Raw genomic sequence first — 18,296 nt, forward strand, 5'->3', positions numbered from 1 at the left:
AGTATTTATAAATATACTAGAGGCCCAGTGCATGAAATTTGTGTACTCTGTGGGGGTCCCTCAGCCCAGCCTGCACCATCTTGCAGTCTGGGAGCCCTCAGGGGATGTCCGACTGCCATGGAGGCCAGAGAGTCTCCCGCCACTACCGCTGCGCTCACCAACTGTGAGCCCAGCTTCTGGCTGAGCTGTGCTCCTCCTGTGGGAGTGCACTGACAACCAGGGGGCAGCTCCTGCATTGAGGGTCTGCCCCCCTGGTGGTCAGTGTGCATCATAGCGACGGATTGTTCCATCGTTTGGTCGATTTGCATATTAGCCTTTTATACCTGTGGGATCAGGCCAGAACTGGTTCTCTGACATACCCCTAGGGGCCCTGTATTGTGAGAGGGCACAGGCCAGGCCAAGGGACCCCATTGGTGCATGATTGGGGCCAGGGAGGGACGCAGGAGGTTGGCCAGCTGGGAAGGGACTATGGAAGGCTCCGGGGCATGTCTGGCCCATCTTTCTCAGTCCTGATTGGCTGGACCCCAGCAGCAAGCTAACCTACTGGTTGAAGCATCTGCCCCCTCATGGTAAATATATGTATTGGGGAGGGGAATCAAGAAAAAGTGTTAATTGATGAATATAAAGTCATTACAGGTATTTGACAAACAATGTGCTCACCTAATGGTAGAATCTGAATATTTGTTTTATACCTGAAAAAAAGCAAAATGAATTCACTTTTTAGGTTTACCTGAATGAGATTTTTAGAACTCTTCTTCAGGTTTTCCATTTGTCTGGTTTTTGGACCTATATAGTCATTTCATTTCTGTTAATCTGCAGATTACTCTCTTGTTGAGCCTTAGGAATAGAATTCTGATGGGCCCATTGAGAGAGATCAGAGCTTCAGATTGATCCAGGAGCAGTTGTCTCCTGTGAATCAGTAATTTAGAGTTGAGAGCATATTTCACAGCCAAAGTTAAGTGACATCTTATTTCACCAAGAAATAGGTCATTTGAATCAGGAGACACTGAGAGTGTGCTTAAGGTAATTGCATGGAGCAGGTGGTCTGCACCACTAGTGCTAACTTGGATGAAAGAGAGATAATAGTCTGAAAACAACCCATCATGTTGAGTTCTGGAGGAAAAAAGGAAAAAATTGAATAATTGGTTTTGAAGTGAATACCAATATTCTGTCACCCCTCAGTTATTTTCCATGGCAGATTAAAGATACAATTACTGCTTTAACCTCATTTTTGTAGGAAAATTGAGAGCAGTGCCTTTTTCTCATTTATTTTATTTACTAGAGGCCCTGTGCATGGACTCGTGCACCAGTCCCTCAGCCTGGCCTATGTCCCCTTGTGGCCAATCCTGTACACCAGGCTTCTAGTATGCATATAAGATCTTTGATTAATCTTTTCCCGCCCTCCCGCCTCCACCCTTGCCTCTGAGATTCATCAGTCTGTTCCATGTTTCCATGCCTGTGGTTTCCGCTCCTGCATTGAGTGTCTGCCCCCTGGTGGTCAGTGCATGTCATAGCTACCAGCTGGTCAGCTGGTTGGCCAGCCACTTAGGCTTTTATATATATAGATTCCCCCACACCCCCCGGCAAATTTTATTTTGGGAAAGGAATGGATTTTGAGGAGAAAAAACATGGGGCAGAGAGGTATGGAATAGAAAATAAATACAAATGTAAGCTTCTTTGCTAATTGTTTTATAACCACAACAAATGAATAGAGCGAATACCCTGTACAAAACAACACAATAAAGGTTCAAGATCAAGGTGTTCCTTTAGGCAAGGCTAAAGATTTCAGTCTCTGGTATTTGGAATTTGGGCTGAAATCCTTATTTTTGGATGGGTCACTGGGTGTGTAGTACAGTCCATGCTTTTAACCCGATTTGAACAGAAGAATGGCCACCTGGCCCAGGTAGAAATAGATGAAGTGTTTGGTTTCATGTGTCACGTGACTACCGAAGTTCCTCCCCACGATGCAGTGCCAGGTGGGGTTGTACTTCTTGTCAAACTCCTTCTTAATATGGGCCACAATGCCCTTTTCTATGTTATATGTCTCCAACGCCTGAGTAGCACATTCCACCGAGTCCTGTTGCATCTCCTCCGACATATCAGCATTTTTGATCACCGCCTTTCGGTCGCACATGGTTACAGTGGAGCAGCGGCTGGCCGACTGCAACAGTCTCCTGGGGGAGGGGCTGGCGAGGCTCAGACCCAGCTAGAGAGACCGTCGCTATTGAAGCAGTGGTGCATCTCTCTATATATAGATTCTTTAAAAAATCTTGTCCCAATTATATCTTTTGGATTTAGCATGATTCTATCTGTTTTTACTTATGAAATTATTTTTTTGAACTTAAGTTCATGACTGAATAGAAAAATGCCGACTCTAAAGCCAGCACCCAGAAATTATCATTGTTAATATTTTGTAGGATATTCTTCCAGCCACAGGAAAGGGATCTTGAAATACATTCTGTTTTAGAAATTGTTGTTTTTGATCTAATTATGTTATGACCATTTTCTTGTGTCATTAATATTAATTTGTAAAACTAATACCAGCATGGTAGTCCATCATTTTGATGAACCATAATTAAATATTCTTTACTGAAATTTTATTTAAAATTAAGAATTGGAAGTTTAAGTACTTTTCTTTCTAATCTATTTCCTACAGACCATTAAAGAATGTTTCAAGATTTGTTTTTCATTATTGTTTTTATTTAGTGTTTCTTTGTTTAGCAATAAGATGTAAAATGATAGTCTATGAATAGCAAAACAAGGGGAAAACGTGGTGAGCTGTTTCAGAGAGGGCCTCAGAACCATAAAAATAAAAAAAACATGCTTTTTTCACAAACTTGCCTCTCACTTAAAGAGATCTGATGGGAACGTTCTGGAAGGATAAAATCTAGTTACAGTTGATTGAGGGAGTGATTATGTTGCTAAGATGATTCTCTTAATTATGTTTGATAGGAATTATATAATTTGTCTTATTATTTTGTTTTACCTAACCTTTTCAATTATAATATTTTAAATTAAAATAGTTTCTGTATAATAGGTAACACAGCATAACTGTGGCAATAAGCCTTAAAATATAAAATCAACATGTAAATATTTCTCATATCACCTGTTCAAAAAATTACTTAATTGAAAACATGATCTGACAGTTTATTCTCTCATTTCTTGTCACTGGAAATAAATATATAATATGGGCACAATGAGTCAGAGAATCTCATGCTAGCAAATGCTGACTATCCATGGAAACATTCCCAGTTGTGGAAAGCCATAAGTAGCAGGGGAGGGAAGTGTTGAAGGATTTCTGGTTAAACCAGTGATTCACACAGAGAAAATCTGATGCTTTTGTTTCTCACTGAGACCAAGATACCGAATGCTTAGTCTGTATGTAGGAGTTTGTAATAAAGTTTTTATAAATTGGAAAGTCCACTTGTGTGTACATTTGTAATTGCATATGCACATGGGGGCAGGTGTGTTAGTGAAAGGAATAGTAGGTTTCCATAGCAATGTTAACAAAAAATCCGTAACATGGAGGTGATAGGATATGAACAATTTCTTCCTCCAAGGTAAAGAGCGGCAGCACAATAAACATTTTGTAGGTATCAGCCAAGTGCAGACATGTCGTATAATTCAGAAAACACTTACTTAATTCAGAGCTGACTGTAGCTCATTTGCGCAGGATGTGTTATTACTATTCTTCTTCTCCCCTCCCCCTACTCTGTAATTTAAGGTGAAATTTCCTTGGCCTCCAGAGTAATTCATAAACGCTTATCGATACAGGTGACAGAAAAGGCTAGGCGAGTTTTTTCACTTAAGTAACTTTGCCAATAATTTGACGCATTTTATGTTTTGATTTGTGGTTTAATCTGTTGATTTCAAAAATATTCATCACCATGTAAAGTCCATCATAGGGAATACAGTCAACAATACTGTGATAACTCTTTGCAGTGTTACATGGCTACTAGACTTACTGGGGGGACCACTTCGTATTCTAGCTAATAATAGACAAACATGGTAATTAACCATAGCTCCAACATGCTTCCCATTGGCTAATCAGGGTGATATGCAAATTAACTGCCAACCAAGATAGCCGCCAGCAGCCAGGCAGCTGAAGCAAACAGGAGGCTTGCTTGCTCCAGTGATAGAGGAAGCCAAGGTTCCCGCCTGCCGCTGCCGGCCTCTGAGCTGCACTCTAAGAAACAATGTTGCAATTATAGAAGTTAAACAAAACCCAGAAACCTGCTTTCGGCCAGCCGGGCTTCAGCCAGCAGGATCGCAACAGTGTTTCAATTATAGAACCCAAACAAACCCAGATCCCTGCTTTCAGCAGCCACAGTCTCAGAGCTGCAGCCGGGCCCCAGAGCTAAAGCTGGCTCTCAGCTCCAGTGACAGCCATAGAAGGTAAATAAATCCCAGAATTAAAAAAAAAAAGAAAAAAAAGGAGAAGTTGGGAGCTTCAGTCGCCCGCCAGCCTGAAAACGGCCCTCAGCCACTCACCCAGACTGGCCAGGCACCCCAATGGGGACCCCCGCCCTGAAGCAACAAGATGGTGGCTAATTTGCATACTGAAGGCGGGTGGCAGCAGTCTGGGACCCGGATCCATGACCTGGCGGGTGGGGGGCAGCGCTTGAGGCTGTCCGCAATCTGGGACCTGGATCCGTGACCTGGCGGGCGGGGGGCAGCGCTTGAGGCTGTCCGCAGTCTGGGACCTGGATCCGTGACCTGGCGGGCGGGGGGCAGCGCTTGAGGCTGTCCATGGGACCAAGACACGGATCTATGACCCTGCCGGGGTGGGGGGGTGGGGCAGTGCTTGAGGCTTTCTGCGGTCCCAGGACCCGGATCCCTGACCCTTCCTGGTGGGGCAGCAGCTCGCATAGGGGCAGATCGGCCGGGGTTGGGCAGGGCAGGATGCCTGGCTTCCACCCAGCCCCAGTCACTCTGGGCAGGTGAGCAGCACAGAGAGCCTCTGGGCAGGGGAGGCAGGCCGGCAGAGGGCGGCCTGTACTCCCCACATGGCGGTGGTGACAGCTGTGAGTGTGCCAAGCGGAGCCTGCAGGCTGAGCTGAAGTAGCACCTGCAGGCCATCAGCGCCCAGGAGTGGCTGCGCAAGATCCGCCTCCTGGCCCAGAAGGTGCAGGATCGCAGGGACAGCCACCGTGGCGGGCCAGACTGACGTCCTCCTGGCCGCACCACGGGGGTTTGCGGATCTGCAAAGCCAGAGGCCTCTGGTGTGCACATCCCCCCCTGGCATGCGAACATCCCCCAGCACACTGTTACCCTCCTGCGCCTCCAACAGTTGCAAACCAAGGCGTGCACAAGTTCCTCTGGCCTCTCCACCACACTTCCATCAACCCGGCATGCCTAACACCCCCACAGGATGTGCACACATCCCCTCTGATGCACTCACGTCCTTTGGAAAGTGTCTGGGTCTTCTGGGTGCTGAGGGTGGGCGCCTGTGAGATGACAGTGAGAGGGCGGAGTGGCGATGCCCTGTTCCCACGGAGGCCAGTCCACGGAGATCACCTCTAGGGGGTTAATGCAGGTGCTGAGGTGGGAGCAGATGCAGACAGACACACCTCGTGGGCGCGAGCGGCCCTCACTGAGGTGCCTTTGGTCAATGTTCAAGATCAAGAACCCAGAGGTGAAGAGGAATTCCGTCCTCTCAGTGAAATAGTGGGATAGTCGGGGCGACTGTAGAGGAGTAATGTGCACTTTGGGTGCCAGCACCCATGAGCGAAGGCTGCCCTGACTGAGCCTCGCTTGCTTGGGGCCTAGCACACACCCCCCTCCCCGCGCCGGGCAGCGGGTGACAGGACGTGCTTTTCCAAATTAATGAGAGAAAACGTTGATTCTCCTGCTGCCCACGAAGGTGGAAAGTGAAGTGGGGAGACATGTGGGGAGTGAGCGAGGTTCCCTGTCTGGGGGTTCCAAATCTGCTTTTGGTTTCTTTCACTGCTGACTAGAGATATACAAGGTGTCCCCCCAAAATGTATACACACTTTGAATACCTACTAATTCCAATGGTTTTAAACATAAGAAAGAAACAACACTGGAGCTGTTATCTGTTAAAAGTGTGGGCACAAACCGGTAGTTGGACATTCCCTGAGGGGTCTCAGATTGGAGAGGGTGAAGGCCAGACTGAGGGGCCCTTCCCCTGCCCCCCCCCCCCACTCCAGTGCACGAATTTCGTGCACCGGGCTACTAGTATTATATAAATGTCTAACCCCTATGCTATACACCTGAAACTAATATAATATTGAGTGTCAACTGTAATTTAAAAAAATAAAAATTAAAAAATATATATTCATCACCAGAACACCGTTTTGCTGGGCAATTTTCTAAACTGAGATAAAAATTGCATGTGAAGTATCAGCAGCCCAAATTACATCCACAAGAGCTAAAAGGAAAAGTACCTAAAGCAAGTTATTTGTGTTGGCAGTTACATGATGATCACCGTATTAACTTGTATGTTGCCCTCACTTGCTAGCATAGTGATTTAGTTTGAACTTTAAGGCATTCATTTACCAGAAACTGCAAATTATATTTTTTAGAAAAATTTTCAGCAGAGTGATGAAAATAAGTCACAAGGAAAAATTGTGAGATAACATATTAATGGCATATAGTTTAGTGACATGGGGACTTCTAAAAATGGTGTGTGGGGATAACATAGCCTGTTAAAGATTTGAAAGGATGGAGTTACGTTTGTCTACTCATCCACACTCTTCCCAAGCATGTGGTGGCTCTCAGTTTAGTGAAGACAGGTCAGAAACTTAGTGTTAATTCGGAGTCAAAAAAGGGAAAATGGAATTGTAAGCCTAATTAAAACAAACCCCTGTCGACCTTTGCCAGTTGTTTTATTCCTTAGATTAAACTCCAGGGGAATCAACTGCCAGGATTAATCCTTTCCTTCCCAGCCTCTGGAGTTTCCCCACTTTCTTCTCTTCAGCTTTCATGCATTTCTTATCTCTCAAATCGTGAAAGTGTTTATTTCACTCAATTTCCTTCTTTAGTTACCATGCTATTTCTCCTTAATGTTCTCACTCTGCTTTGTAGGTTTGTCATTACTGAAACTGAACTGCTGAAGTGGTGCCCAACACCTCCACAAATCTAAGGGCCTGACCAACCTCCATTCTCCTTGGCCTTTGTATAGCATTACTCTCTGCCAATTATCTCCTCCTCATGAAACATTTACTTCTACTGAATTCCTTCCTAAGAGAGCCTTCTCTGTCTCATTGTAATGACTGCTCATCTGTCACGCTGTGTACATAGAATGCCCCAGGATGTGACCCTGAGCTTCTCATCTTTACTTTGTACAGTTCAGAGGTTTTTGGTCCCTCCATACCCAAATCCACCTTCTACATTCCAAATGGTTATTTCACCTAAATATCATCCCAGATATAGTTATTATGGAGCATTCAGTGCTTCCTGAAGTGTAGTACTTTCGGGTAATTATCATCACCTCTCTGAGAATGACTGAACTCTCTTCTCCTACTTTCCTACTTCTCTCGGTAGCACAGCCCTTATCCCAAGATATGGCCATTGTTCCTACAATCCTTTAACCCATAAATCTAATCGTATTTTTTTAGGTTAAGTGGGATACACATCTATGTTATTCCATTGCCGTCAAGGAATGATTTCTGGACATATTTTGGAGATAATTTTTGCTGATGAATTAGTAAAGGGTCTGAGAAAAGCAGAAAAGTCAAGGGTGGTTTTAAGGATTTTGCTTTGTGCAACTGAGTGACTTAGGACACTGGGAAAGAGCAGGAATGGGGTTAGATTCCATCTTAAGTGTGTTAAGTTTGAGATTCCTGTAAAGCAGTGGTTCTCAACCTTCTGGCCCTTTAAATACAGTTCCTCATGTGGTGACCCAACAATAAAATTATTTTCGTTGCTACTTCATAACTGTAATGTTGCTACTGTTATGAATCGTAATGTAAATATCTGATACGCAGGATGGTCTTAGGCGACCCCTGTGAAAGGGCCGTTCGACCGCCAAAGGGGTCTCGACCCACAGGTTGAGAACCGCTGCTGTAAAGCATTCAAATGGAGATGCTAAATAAGCATTTAAGATTTTTGAGTTCAGAGTTCAGAGAAGTGGGTGTTGAAGATAAAAACTTAAGAGTGATTCATCTTTAAAGGCACAGGACAGGGTGAGAGAGCCTAGGAACTGAGTGTAGGTAGCCAGAAAAGTGGGCTTAGCCAGGGGTGGGCAAACTTTTTGACTCGAGGGCCACAATGGGTTCTTAAACTGGACCGGAGGGCCGGAACAAAAGCATGGATGGAGTGTTTGTGTGAACTAATATAAATTCAAAGTAAACATCATTACATAAAAGGGTACAGTTTGGTTTTTTTTTAGTTTTATTCATTTCAAACGGGCTGGATCCAGCCCTCGGGCCGTAGTTTGCCCATGGCTGGTTAGACTCAGCCCTGGATCATACCAATATGCAAGGCAAGATGGAAGGGGTATGCTTTGAAAGAGACTGAGAAACAGCAATTAACAAGGTGGGAAGAAAACTGAGAGGGTATTTTCACCAAAGATATTCAAGAAGAGGATAATCAACTATGTGGAATGCTCCCGAGGGTCTGAGTGTCAGGGCCAGCTCATCCCTTACCTACAGGTGGCCCAGTGCCTGGGACCCATGAGACCTGTAGGGCCCCACAAAATGTTTTAATTTTCACTTATTTTCAAATCTGAAGAAAAAAATACTATAAGAACAATGACTATATAATAATGAATCCAGCCTGGATTATATTTACCTTTGTAACAATGCAATCATAAATGATAATTTTAAATACTTTTTTACGAAAGAAAGGGCTGTGGGCGGTCTTAGCATAGCCCTGCTGAGCATTAGATAGGCCATGTGGGTGTCTCTGCTCATCTTGATAAGAACAGCTTTGGAGGAGACCTGGGAACAGACAGCTGATAGGTGTGGATTCAGGAAAGAGTGGGAGAGGAAATCGAATGTGGACACCAGAGACCGACAGCATTTTAAACAAACCTTTAAATGAATTTTGTTCATGGGTGCAGGGAAATAGGATCATAGTGGGAAGAGATGTGCAGGCACAGGAAGTTTTTGTTTCATATTATATGATCTGAAGCCAAAATGAGAGAGAGAGAGAGAGAGAGAGAGAGAGAGAGAGAGAGAGAGAGACTGGGAAATCTAGGAACACATATGTTATAGGAGATATAATTGAAGGAGCAGAGCCCTTCAGGGTACAAGGGCGTGGGATCGTCCCTGTGGGAAGAGTTGGCCTTTGGTGGGAGGCATTTCTCCCTGATGCTTCTGCCTCCACAGTGAAATAGAAGGTCAAGTCACTGGCTGAGAGTGAGGAGGTCTGAGAGCGTGTGGGAAATTTTAGGAGAGGACAAAATAAGCAGTAGTCACATCATCTAGGGAAATGTAATAAGATTAGTGAGGCAGAGAGAATGTAAGAAAATTAAAAATGTTGACAGCAGTAGTTATCTCTGGATAGTAGAATCAATTTTTTAATTTTTGTTTTCAGAGTTTTACATTAAAGTACTTTGGCTGCTTTAAAAAGCTATTAAAAATAATAGTAGAAAAAAAAAACACCCAACAGCCTTCCTACCCCTTATTTCTTGGCTTTGTTCCTGTTTTCTTATAGGACTTTTTTCCTGGACCAACTCCAGTTCCTTGTTACAATTTTCCTAAAACTTAATCTCCAGGGTATGATGATATCTTGTCATATATAGTGTTATGTCATTTTAACTGCTTTCTGTATGAATATATTGTTTTCCTAATGAATTTACCAACTCTTTATTGCCAAAAACTAAGTTCCATGTAGGATTTATGCATCATTGTTCACAAATATCGTAGATGTCCATCTTCTTTGCTGATGCGTGGGTTTTCTCTCGCCTCTTTTACTTTGGCAGAGCCTGCTCTGTCCTTGCAGGCCATGAAATCCTCAAGCTGTTCTTAATCAGAAACTGCTTCATCCCCCTTCGTCCAAATGCATCTCAGTTTTGATGAAGCCGTAAGGTCTAAGGATGAACAAGGAGGAGGTGAGATAGAACTCTGCTCTCATGTTCTCCCTCTCCTTCCTCACCTTCTTTCCCACAGTACTCCTCAAAGGGTCCCAGTGATATATGGATTATAGAAAAGATATGGGACTTAATCTTCTGTGTCAAAAATCAATTCTCAGTTCTGAACGCGGTGGGTGATAAGTTGCTTGAGAGTTCAAATAGAGAAGCCAGACACACCTTCAGGGGAAACCAAACGATGGAAGAGGTTGTATAGGAAAGATGATAACTCATTAGAGAGAAAGGTCTAATGGGAATTGATGAAAGTAAAAGCCATGTGATGTTTTTCCTCCCTCCCCATGGACTCTCCCCGGAGAAGTCTGAGGGGGAAGGCTGTAAAGTAGCCTGCAACCAAGGACAAAAGGCAGAAGTGATAGGTGGCAACAATGTGCATTGTTCCCGTTGTTCAGTAGCTGCCAGGACAGCCCAGCTTGAGTTATCTCCTCAACGACCTCTCCTGCTACCTCTCCTGCGGGGACAAGGTGAATCCAGCAGAAAATGTCTGTGTGCTTACCACGGAGGGTTATATGTGGGGAGATGGGTAAGTGGCAGGGGGCGTCACCCCGAGAGTGCGTCCCTGGGGTCTGAAGGGCAGTGTCAGAGAGCCCCAGAGAAGGGGGTGGCAGTGTCTGAAGAACCCATAAATTCACCTCAGGTATTCTGGTATCTGCCATGCCATCATGCTTGTCCAACGAGACAGAGAGAGAGAGAGAGAGAGAGAGAGAGAGAGAGAGAGAGAGAGAGAGAGAGAGAGAGAGCTAATTTTTAAAAGGCCTCTCCTTTCCTCTTGTTTCCTTCTGCTGACCATAAAGGAGTCAAAGAGCCGGAAAGAAGAAGAAGGTGGGGTAAAAGGACAGACCACCTCTGCTCCAGGTCCTTGAGCCCTAGATTCAGTCTAGGCCCATAGAGTGGGGATCACCTTTAATTGGGCTTTAAACCAGGAGAGCAGGAATCTTCATTTCTTAATTCTACACTCCAATACCTAAAAAAATAATACTACTCCTTAATACCTGAGATGAAATGACATGTTCCTGAGATGTCATCAAGGGCGAGGGAAGAGATCCAATAGGTTCTTTGAAGACCGTGGTGGGAAACAAAATAAATCTGCATCCTCTGGGGTCAGCCTGTCTATTCAGTGAGTGAAAACAACAGTGATGGCGAGAGAAACAGTAATCATCATAGTAACGGTGGTGATAGACACCATTCACAGGGTGCTGACTGGGTGTTCGTTATTATATCAGGGACTTCAGGTGTATTATCTCTACTCTTGACTGCAAACCAGCAGTATGGTTGTCCTATCTCCAATATGCACAGAAGGAAACTGAGGCTCATGGAGGTAAATAAATAGGGTCACCACAGTCAGGCAATTAGAAAAACTGGAGGAAGGGAATGCATTTTTGGAAGTCTCCTCCCTTACTTTCTGCAATCTTGCCGACCTTCTCACTGTATAAGAGCTTCCAGTTCCTAATGACTCCTGGCTCAGGTGGCGCTCCAACCGCCTGGCCTTTGGGAATATGGTAATCCTTCTGTTCTCTTCGGCCTCCAGCCAGCTTTTATAGGTATAAGGCGAGACAGTAGTTGTTTCCATATTGTTGCTGCTTCATCCTGTTCCAGAAATGTTACACATGTAATAAATATTTATGTCACATAAATCAACACCCTGTTTTGGACTAGCTTGCAGACATAATAGGGTGGGGCAAGCGTAGGTTTATAGTTTTTATGGAAAATAATAATACAGGAATGAATTCTGTGTTTCACGTACTCACAACTGTAGACCTACTTTTGCTCAACCCTGTATAATGTAATTTCCATGGGGAAATCTATTCTGCATCTCAGGTAAACTGATTCACAAGTAGGTCTCAACACTGTCAACCTCAAATGAATATTAGGATTACCTACACGCATGCTAGGAAGCAAGGACATATTAAAAATCAAATATTTGTTCTTCTTTAGCTTCAGAACACATTGTGAAATTTAGTTCATGTTTCTCCAAGCAACAGGCAGGGAAGGGTGAGGGGAACGAGAATGGTGCGAAGTGGCAGAGAAAAGCCAGTCTGTGAAAATTCATAGGTTATTAGGAACAAAGACACAGCTGCCCTCTTTTCCCCCTCTTTCTCTTTATGGCATGCCTGAGGAGGTCAGGAAATAAGGGACATGAGTGTGCACATTGGCCAGCTGTCACGTGGCTGGGCCAGCACTAGTCCTGGTGAAGAATCTCCTGAGGAAGAGCACCGTGCCCTGTGAGAACCTGGCACTCAGGGGCATCCCCGACCTACTCCTTAGTGATATGACCTGGGGCATCATATACTGGATCGCCACAAATTGACTTGCTCATTTAAAAATTAAGCTATTAAATTACACAATCTATAAAATTAACCTGGGAATCATGATTATTTAAAATGTAGTGTTGGTCTTGAGTAGTTTAAAATATTCCTTAATTCCACAAACATTTATTGAATGCTTATTTTATAGCAGACATTCTACTCTGCAGCAGGGGCACAGAATAATTAAAGCATAATCCCAGCCTTTAAGGAGTCAGAAAGTCCATGCTCAGAAACTGAGTGAATCGCTTCCATGGTAGCAGGAACTTCCTTCAATTTTATCTTTTGACAATTCATCTGTCAGTTGAAGACTCCAATTACATACAAACGTGACCTCTGGCCACGGAAGATAGAAGGTCTCTAAGTGGACAGGGTAATTGCTATCATGAAACTTGTTCATTTTCTTCCAATGTGAGGCAGAGGTCAGAGTGAGATCTTATCAGATGACCGTGCGAGTGACCCAAGCCAGGGGCCAGACCACACAGGTTGGTCCAGGCCCTGAATCTGGACTCCATTCTAATAGCCATGGAGGCCCTGGAGAGGGCCACGCATTGCAGTGAAGGGATGTTTGGAAGGTAACTGGCTGACACAGTGGTATCAAGAGGGCCTCCCTGCCCATGGCCACGGTGCTAGAATTTCCACTGTAATGTTCTTCAACATGCTCCTTAGGAGCTCACCGTTCCTCTCTGCCCCTCTTTACCAAGACCCTGGTACCACAGAGATGGAGAGAAAACTTGGAAGCTGCTATGCCTTGATCTCCTTTCAGTTTCTCAAAGAAACCATGCTCTTTACCATCTCGGTGTCATTCATAACCTGTTTCCTCTCTCTCTGGAACTCTCCCCCGTCAGCCCATCGTTAATTCCTAAGCATCCTTCAACTCTTGGCCTTTCAGGGAACTCTCCTAGCCACCCTATGGTAAATACTATTTGCTTTAGGCTATATGCTGTATGCCATTTAGTATATTCTACATGTGTGTACTATATGCTGTATCCTATATGTGTACTATATGCTATATACTATACACTATACACTATGTACTATATACTATATATTTTATTTATAGCATAGCATTTATCACTATTCTTTAGTATATATTAATGTTTTTGGTTATTTGTTTAAATATCTTTTTCTCTAATAAAAAGATTTACCAGGTTAGAAATTATGGCTGTGTTGTTTCCCATTATATAACCAGTGCCTCAGTAAATATCTCTCAAAGTTTGAATAATGAATGATGACCTTCAGGAAGAAATTAATTTTGAGATTTCTGAAGCTGTATAATTTGATGGAAAATGGGGGAAGGGAATAGCTTAGGCAAAATCATAAAGGGAGAAGTAAGCACCTAACAAGTGACATCTAAATCCCTATTTTGCTTTCCATTTTAATCAACTATAAGACTAAATCAACCTTTAGGAAACACTGTATTGAGGATGATGATTTCCAGTGGCCTTCCTTCACTGTCACAGGCAAGGTTCTTAACAGGCTCCTGGAGAGATATTATGCAAAGGTGACTTCCAAAATCTTGATGAGCAGATGACAATTAAGGGTTATTATGAACAGAAAAGGGTTACTCTGTTTATGGCATTTTGAATAGAGTGCATTAAGTTTGAAGTATTTTGGCTTGGTTATTTGTGTTCATAACCTCAAAATAAAAATTACTTCAAGGTATTTACCGCCTAGAAGTAGGAATGTATATATTTAATTGTTCACTTCAAGGATTAAGATTGTGATAGATGCCAAATTCAGATCACAGGTGGAATTTTTTTTTAATTTGTTTTTTTAAATATTTTGTAATGCAACCAAGAGAAAGTAACATAGATTGAGGATTTCTTATTTTGATTTTAATATGTTTTTATTTATTTTAGACAGAGAGAAAGGGAAAGGGAGAGAGAAAAAAAACAGATACAAGAGAGAGAAACATTGATCAGATGCCTCATGCACTCCCCAACTGGGGACAGTGCTCAAAACCAGACATATGCCCTGAAATCAAACAGGGGACCTTTTGATGCACGGGGTGATACCCAATCAATGCAAACTACACTGGCCAGGAAAGGATTTCCTGTGTTTGTTTATGTATTAAATAAGGGATGAAAAAAATGATCAGAAATTAGATCCACAAATGTCTTGATAGTTTTCTGAAGGAGAAAAAAAAGTTGAATCTTTCCTAATCCTGGGCAATACATTGCCTAATTTTTTAAAAAATGAGAAGGAATACAATCCATTATGATTGGCAATGCTAACCCATACCTTAGGGAGGTTACAATATTTATATTTTTTTGTGAAATAGGATATCACATTTTCCCAAATTTCTGCTTATGCCAGTTAATATTAGGATGTGTTTTTATCCTTTTGTTTCCAGGAAGTATTTAGCAATGGTATTGAGTTTTGGGCATTGTCACAACAACAAAATATGTCATCATTTTTTATAATGCATTAGTTTTATGAAGTACCACGTTGCGGCCACCACTGGGAATTACTGTCATGAAGTGGTTTTAAATGTTTCCACACAAATTGGCAACTTGAGCATATTAGATATTGTGATCCCTTGAGAAAAATAGCAGCTTCTTTCTGAGGCTGATAAATTATATTTCCAGTGATTCACTGAAAGCATTAAAAACTCATTATGCAAGAGTCTTTCTTCTTCTAGGATAGTCTGCCCAGTGTTTGTAAGCTTAGCTCAAAAGAATTAGATTAGTAAGATTATTTTGTCTGAGAACATATTTTTTTTTGTCTACAGGTTTCTCTTCTTAGTGATTGTAATCAGTAATTTTCTATTTGAAAATAGTCTTTCTGATATCTTCTTTCAGATGGGAAATAATTACAAAGTCGTTTAAGTGGAGGATATTTCAATGAATTTTAAAAATACTACATAATTATGAAAGATCAATAGAGTAATGCATATTTAGAATTAGAGAACCTTACTAGTCAATGTAATTCTAAAACATGGAAAGGACCCTCCAGGAAGGCAGGGTGCTCGCCATCTTTTCAGTGCTGTAGCCAGCCTCCAAAACAACATTTGGTCTAAATCTGCTTTTTGTTTAATAAATGGAGGAATAATTGAAATATAAAAAGCACAGTTTTCTTTTCTAAGCAGTTAGAGGAATACATGAATCTGACTCTTTCATTTAAGGAAGATTAATGTGTCTAGCAAAAGAAACACGATATGCCAATAACTATTGCCTATGCCACCATGGCAACATTGAAAAATGACCTGAAAGTTCACATGGATGCAACCTCTGCCTGGTAGGGATGGAGACTGCTCAGGAAGAAGTGTTAAAGATTAAGCTGGGGAAATAGGTGCGATTTTGACAGGTATAGTGTATGCGGAAGAAGGGCTCTCCAGAAAGGGGAAACAGAAAGGAGAGCATACAGCAAAGAACTGGAAAACATGGAAGAGTGGAAGACCCGACCTTGCCTACCCTGGGGAGAAAACTGGATAGATAAATTGGTGCTGGGTCACCAAGGCAGAAAATGGCAGGCCATGCCACTTAGAACTCTTTTCTTATTACCTTGCATCAAAAACTAGTTCTTTCTCTGTGGTCTTTATCATAAGCAGTGACAGGGAATGGCCTGATCAGAAATGTTCTGTTCACTTACCTCAGCTGTAGCATTGGTAGCGTTTAAACTTCTATGACACCATCTTTCCTGGCTCGTTGCCTCCCCTCCCAAACCTTGTTCCTTATTTCATCAGTCTTTGCAGCTTTGCAGGATCTCCATGTCAAGGTTGTCTTTTTGTCTTTGTCTTGCTTTTCCTTGTTGATCAGCTGTGTTCCTTTCCCCCACAGACTCCATTTGACCCTCCCCTTTCTGTCCTTCCTCACTGCCAACAGTTAGGCTTCGTGTCACCTCACGCCTGGCTTATTCCAGTCACTTCTGACTCCTCTCTGGGCTGCTTGTCTGCACTCCCTCCCTCACCAGGGAGTATGATGGTACCGAATTAAACTAAAACGTGGTTTTATTACTCTTCTGCTTCGTTACACAATAGAACATTATAGAGAACCTGTTGTGTACTTCACAGAGCAATAGGCAGAGGGGGTTACAATGACAATGCATTCCCTGCTCTGCGGGAATGTCCAGTTTAGTATGGGTGACAGATTTGTAAACCTAAGTTATGCACAATGGAAAAGGTAATAAAATGTCTTCTATTATGTTCCAATACTTTCACGTATGCTTATTTATTTTAATCTTGATGGTAAATTCCTCATGCCATTTAAAAATATATTTATTATTCTACTTACTTTAAACTAAATTATTTATTTTTACCTATACTAGCAACTAATGTTATGATGTTTTATAAATTGAAAGATAAGTACATTTTTTATTCAATTTAGATTTTTGAAGACAATTTTGTTGGGAATCAAAGAAATATTTCACTTGAGCCATAGATATTCTCCAAGTAAAATATACATACTTATTAACTAACATTTGATTTAATTTGGTTCAAAGTCTAAACCAAAAATGTCAATGTGAAATGCTTGGTTTATCAATCAACATTATAAAGAATCACTCTGTAATCATTGCAGGAAAGACATATTCATTTTCAAACCAATTAAGAATGACCAAACATTGTTGTTATCAGCTAAAATAGACTGCTAAACTATGATGTTTATGTAAGCCCATGGTAACCACAAATAAAATACCTATAGAAAATACATAAAAGATAAAGAGGAATTTAAGCATATCATTATAAAAAATCAATGACATACAAAGGGAAGTGATAGGAGAGGAAAATAGGAATAAAGGAGCTATAAGACAGAAAACAACCAACAAAACCTGGGGCAGACATACATATCAAACAAAATCACAGTAGTAAGTCTTTCTCAATAATTACTTTAAATGTAAATGGATTATCCTTCCTAATCGGAAGATTTTACTACTGAATGGATTAAAACACACACAAAAATGAAGCTTCAACTATATTCTGTCACAAGAAACTCACTTTGGATTTAAGAACACACATGGGCTCAAAAAGAAGAGATGGAAAAAGATATTTCATACAAATGGTAACCAAAAGAGAAAAGGGGTAGCTGTACTTATATCACACAACTAGAATTCTAATGTAAGTATAGCCTATCACAAGAGACAAAGAGTTTTATATAGTGATAAAAGAATCAATTCATCAGGAAGACATAACAATTAAATATATGCGCACCCAACATTAAAGCTCATAAATATGTAAATCAAACAAAGACAAACTGAAGGGGGAAATAGACAGGAAGAAATCATAACAGGGAACTTCAGTATCCCCCCTTCAATAATGGATACAGCTTCCAGACAGAAAATCAATAAGGAAACAGTGGACTTGAATAACAATATAGATCAAAAGAACCTAACAGACAAACAGAGAATATTCCATCCAATAGCCCAGAATATACATTCTCCTCAAGTTCATATGGAACATTCTTCAGAATAGGTTATATGTTAGGCCACAAAACAAGTCTTAACAAATTTCAGAAGACTGAAATCGTATCAAGCACCTTTTCTGGCCACAAACTAGAACATTAATAGCTAAAGGAAAACTGGAAAAGTAACAGTATATGGGGATTAAACAACACACCCCCCTGCTCATGCAGTGGGTCAAAGAAGTGTTCTTTCCACAATTAAAACAAACAAACAAACAAAAGGGGCGAAGGACCACATTTGGGGTAAACTTTGCATGAGAACCAGAGAACCAACCTATGGTTGTCCTTTCTTATAACAAAATTCATTTTCCTGGAGCACAATTATTTTGAGAAGCATTTCACATCCAGAAAGTTCACAGATCCTAATGTACCTTTTCAAATATTTCCTAATACTTCTTCAGGACATTTTGATTGTCATTTGGATTTTATTTCACTGTCCCTCACTGAGCCTTTCAGTTGCTAAACAGAATGGAGATGAACTTTAGTTGTTTTCTTATGAAAATAAAAAGGTTCCAGCTCCCTTTCAGGATTCGCTCTATG

The 18,296-nt window shown here is 41.7% G+C and overlaps 2 protein-coding genes across 3 annotated transcripts in view; one reads left to right on the plus strand and one right to left on the minus strand.

The window, feature by feature from the left end:
* PLXDC2 (plexin domain containing 2) overlaps positions 1–18,296 on the plus strand; it is a 416,262-nt gene that overhangs the window by 253,201 nt on the left and 144,765 nt on the right. The gene's annotated exons all lie outside the window — the stretch shown is intronic.
* LOC308534001 (dynein light chain 1, cytoplasmic-like) lies at positions 1,587–2,171 on the minus strand. The gene has a single exon (XM_081112280.1). The coding sequence runs from the start codon at positions 2,132–2,134 to the stop codon at positions 1,865–1,867; it is 270 nt and encodes an 89-aa protein (XP_080968406.1). The 5' UTR covers positions 2,135–2,171; the 3' UTR covers positions 1,587–1,864.

Source organism: Myotis nattereri (genome assembly GCF_964212035.1).
Source record: "Myotis nattereri genome assembly, chromosome: 1".
Taxonomy (NCBI): domain Eukaryota; kingdom Metazoa; phylum Chordata; class Mammalia; order Chiroptera; family Vespertilionidae; genus Myotis; species Myotis nattereri.

Coding starts and splice junctions, on each gene's coding strand:
- LOC308534001 (XM_081112280.1), bottom strand. CDS start 2,134: ATGTGCGACCGAAAGGCGGTGATCAAAAATGCTGATATGTCGGAGGAG.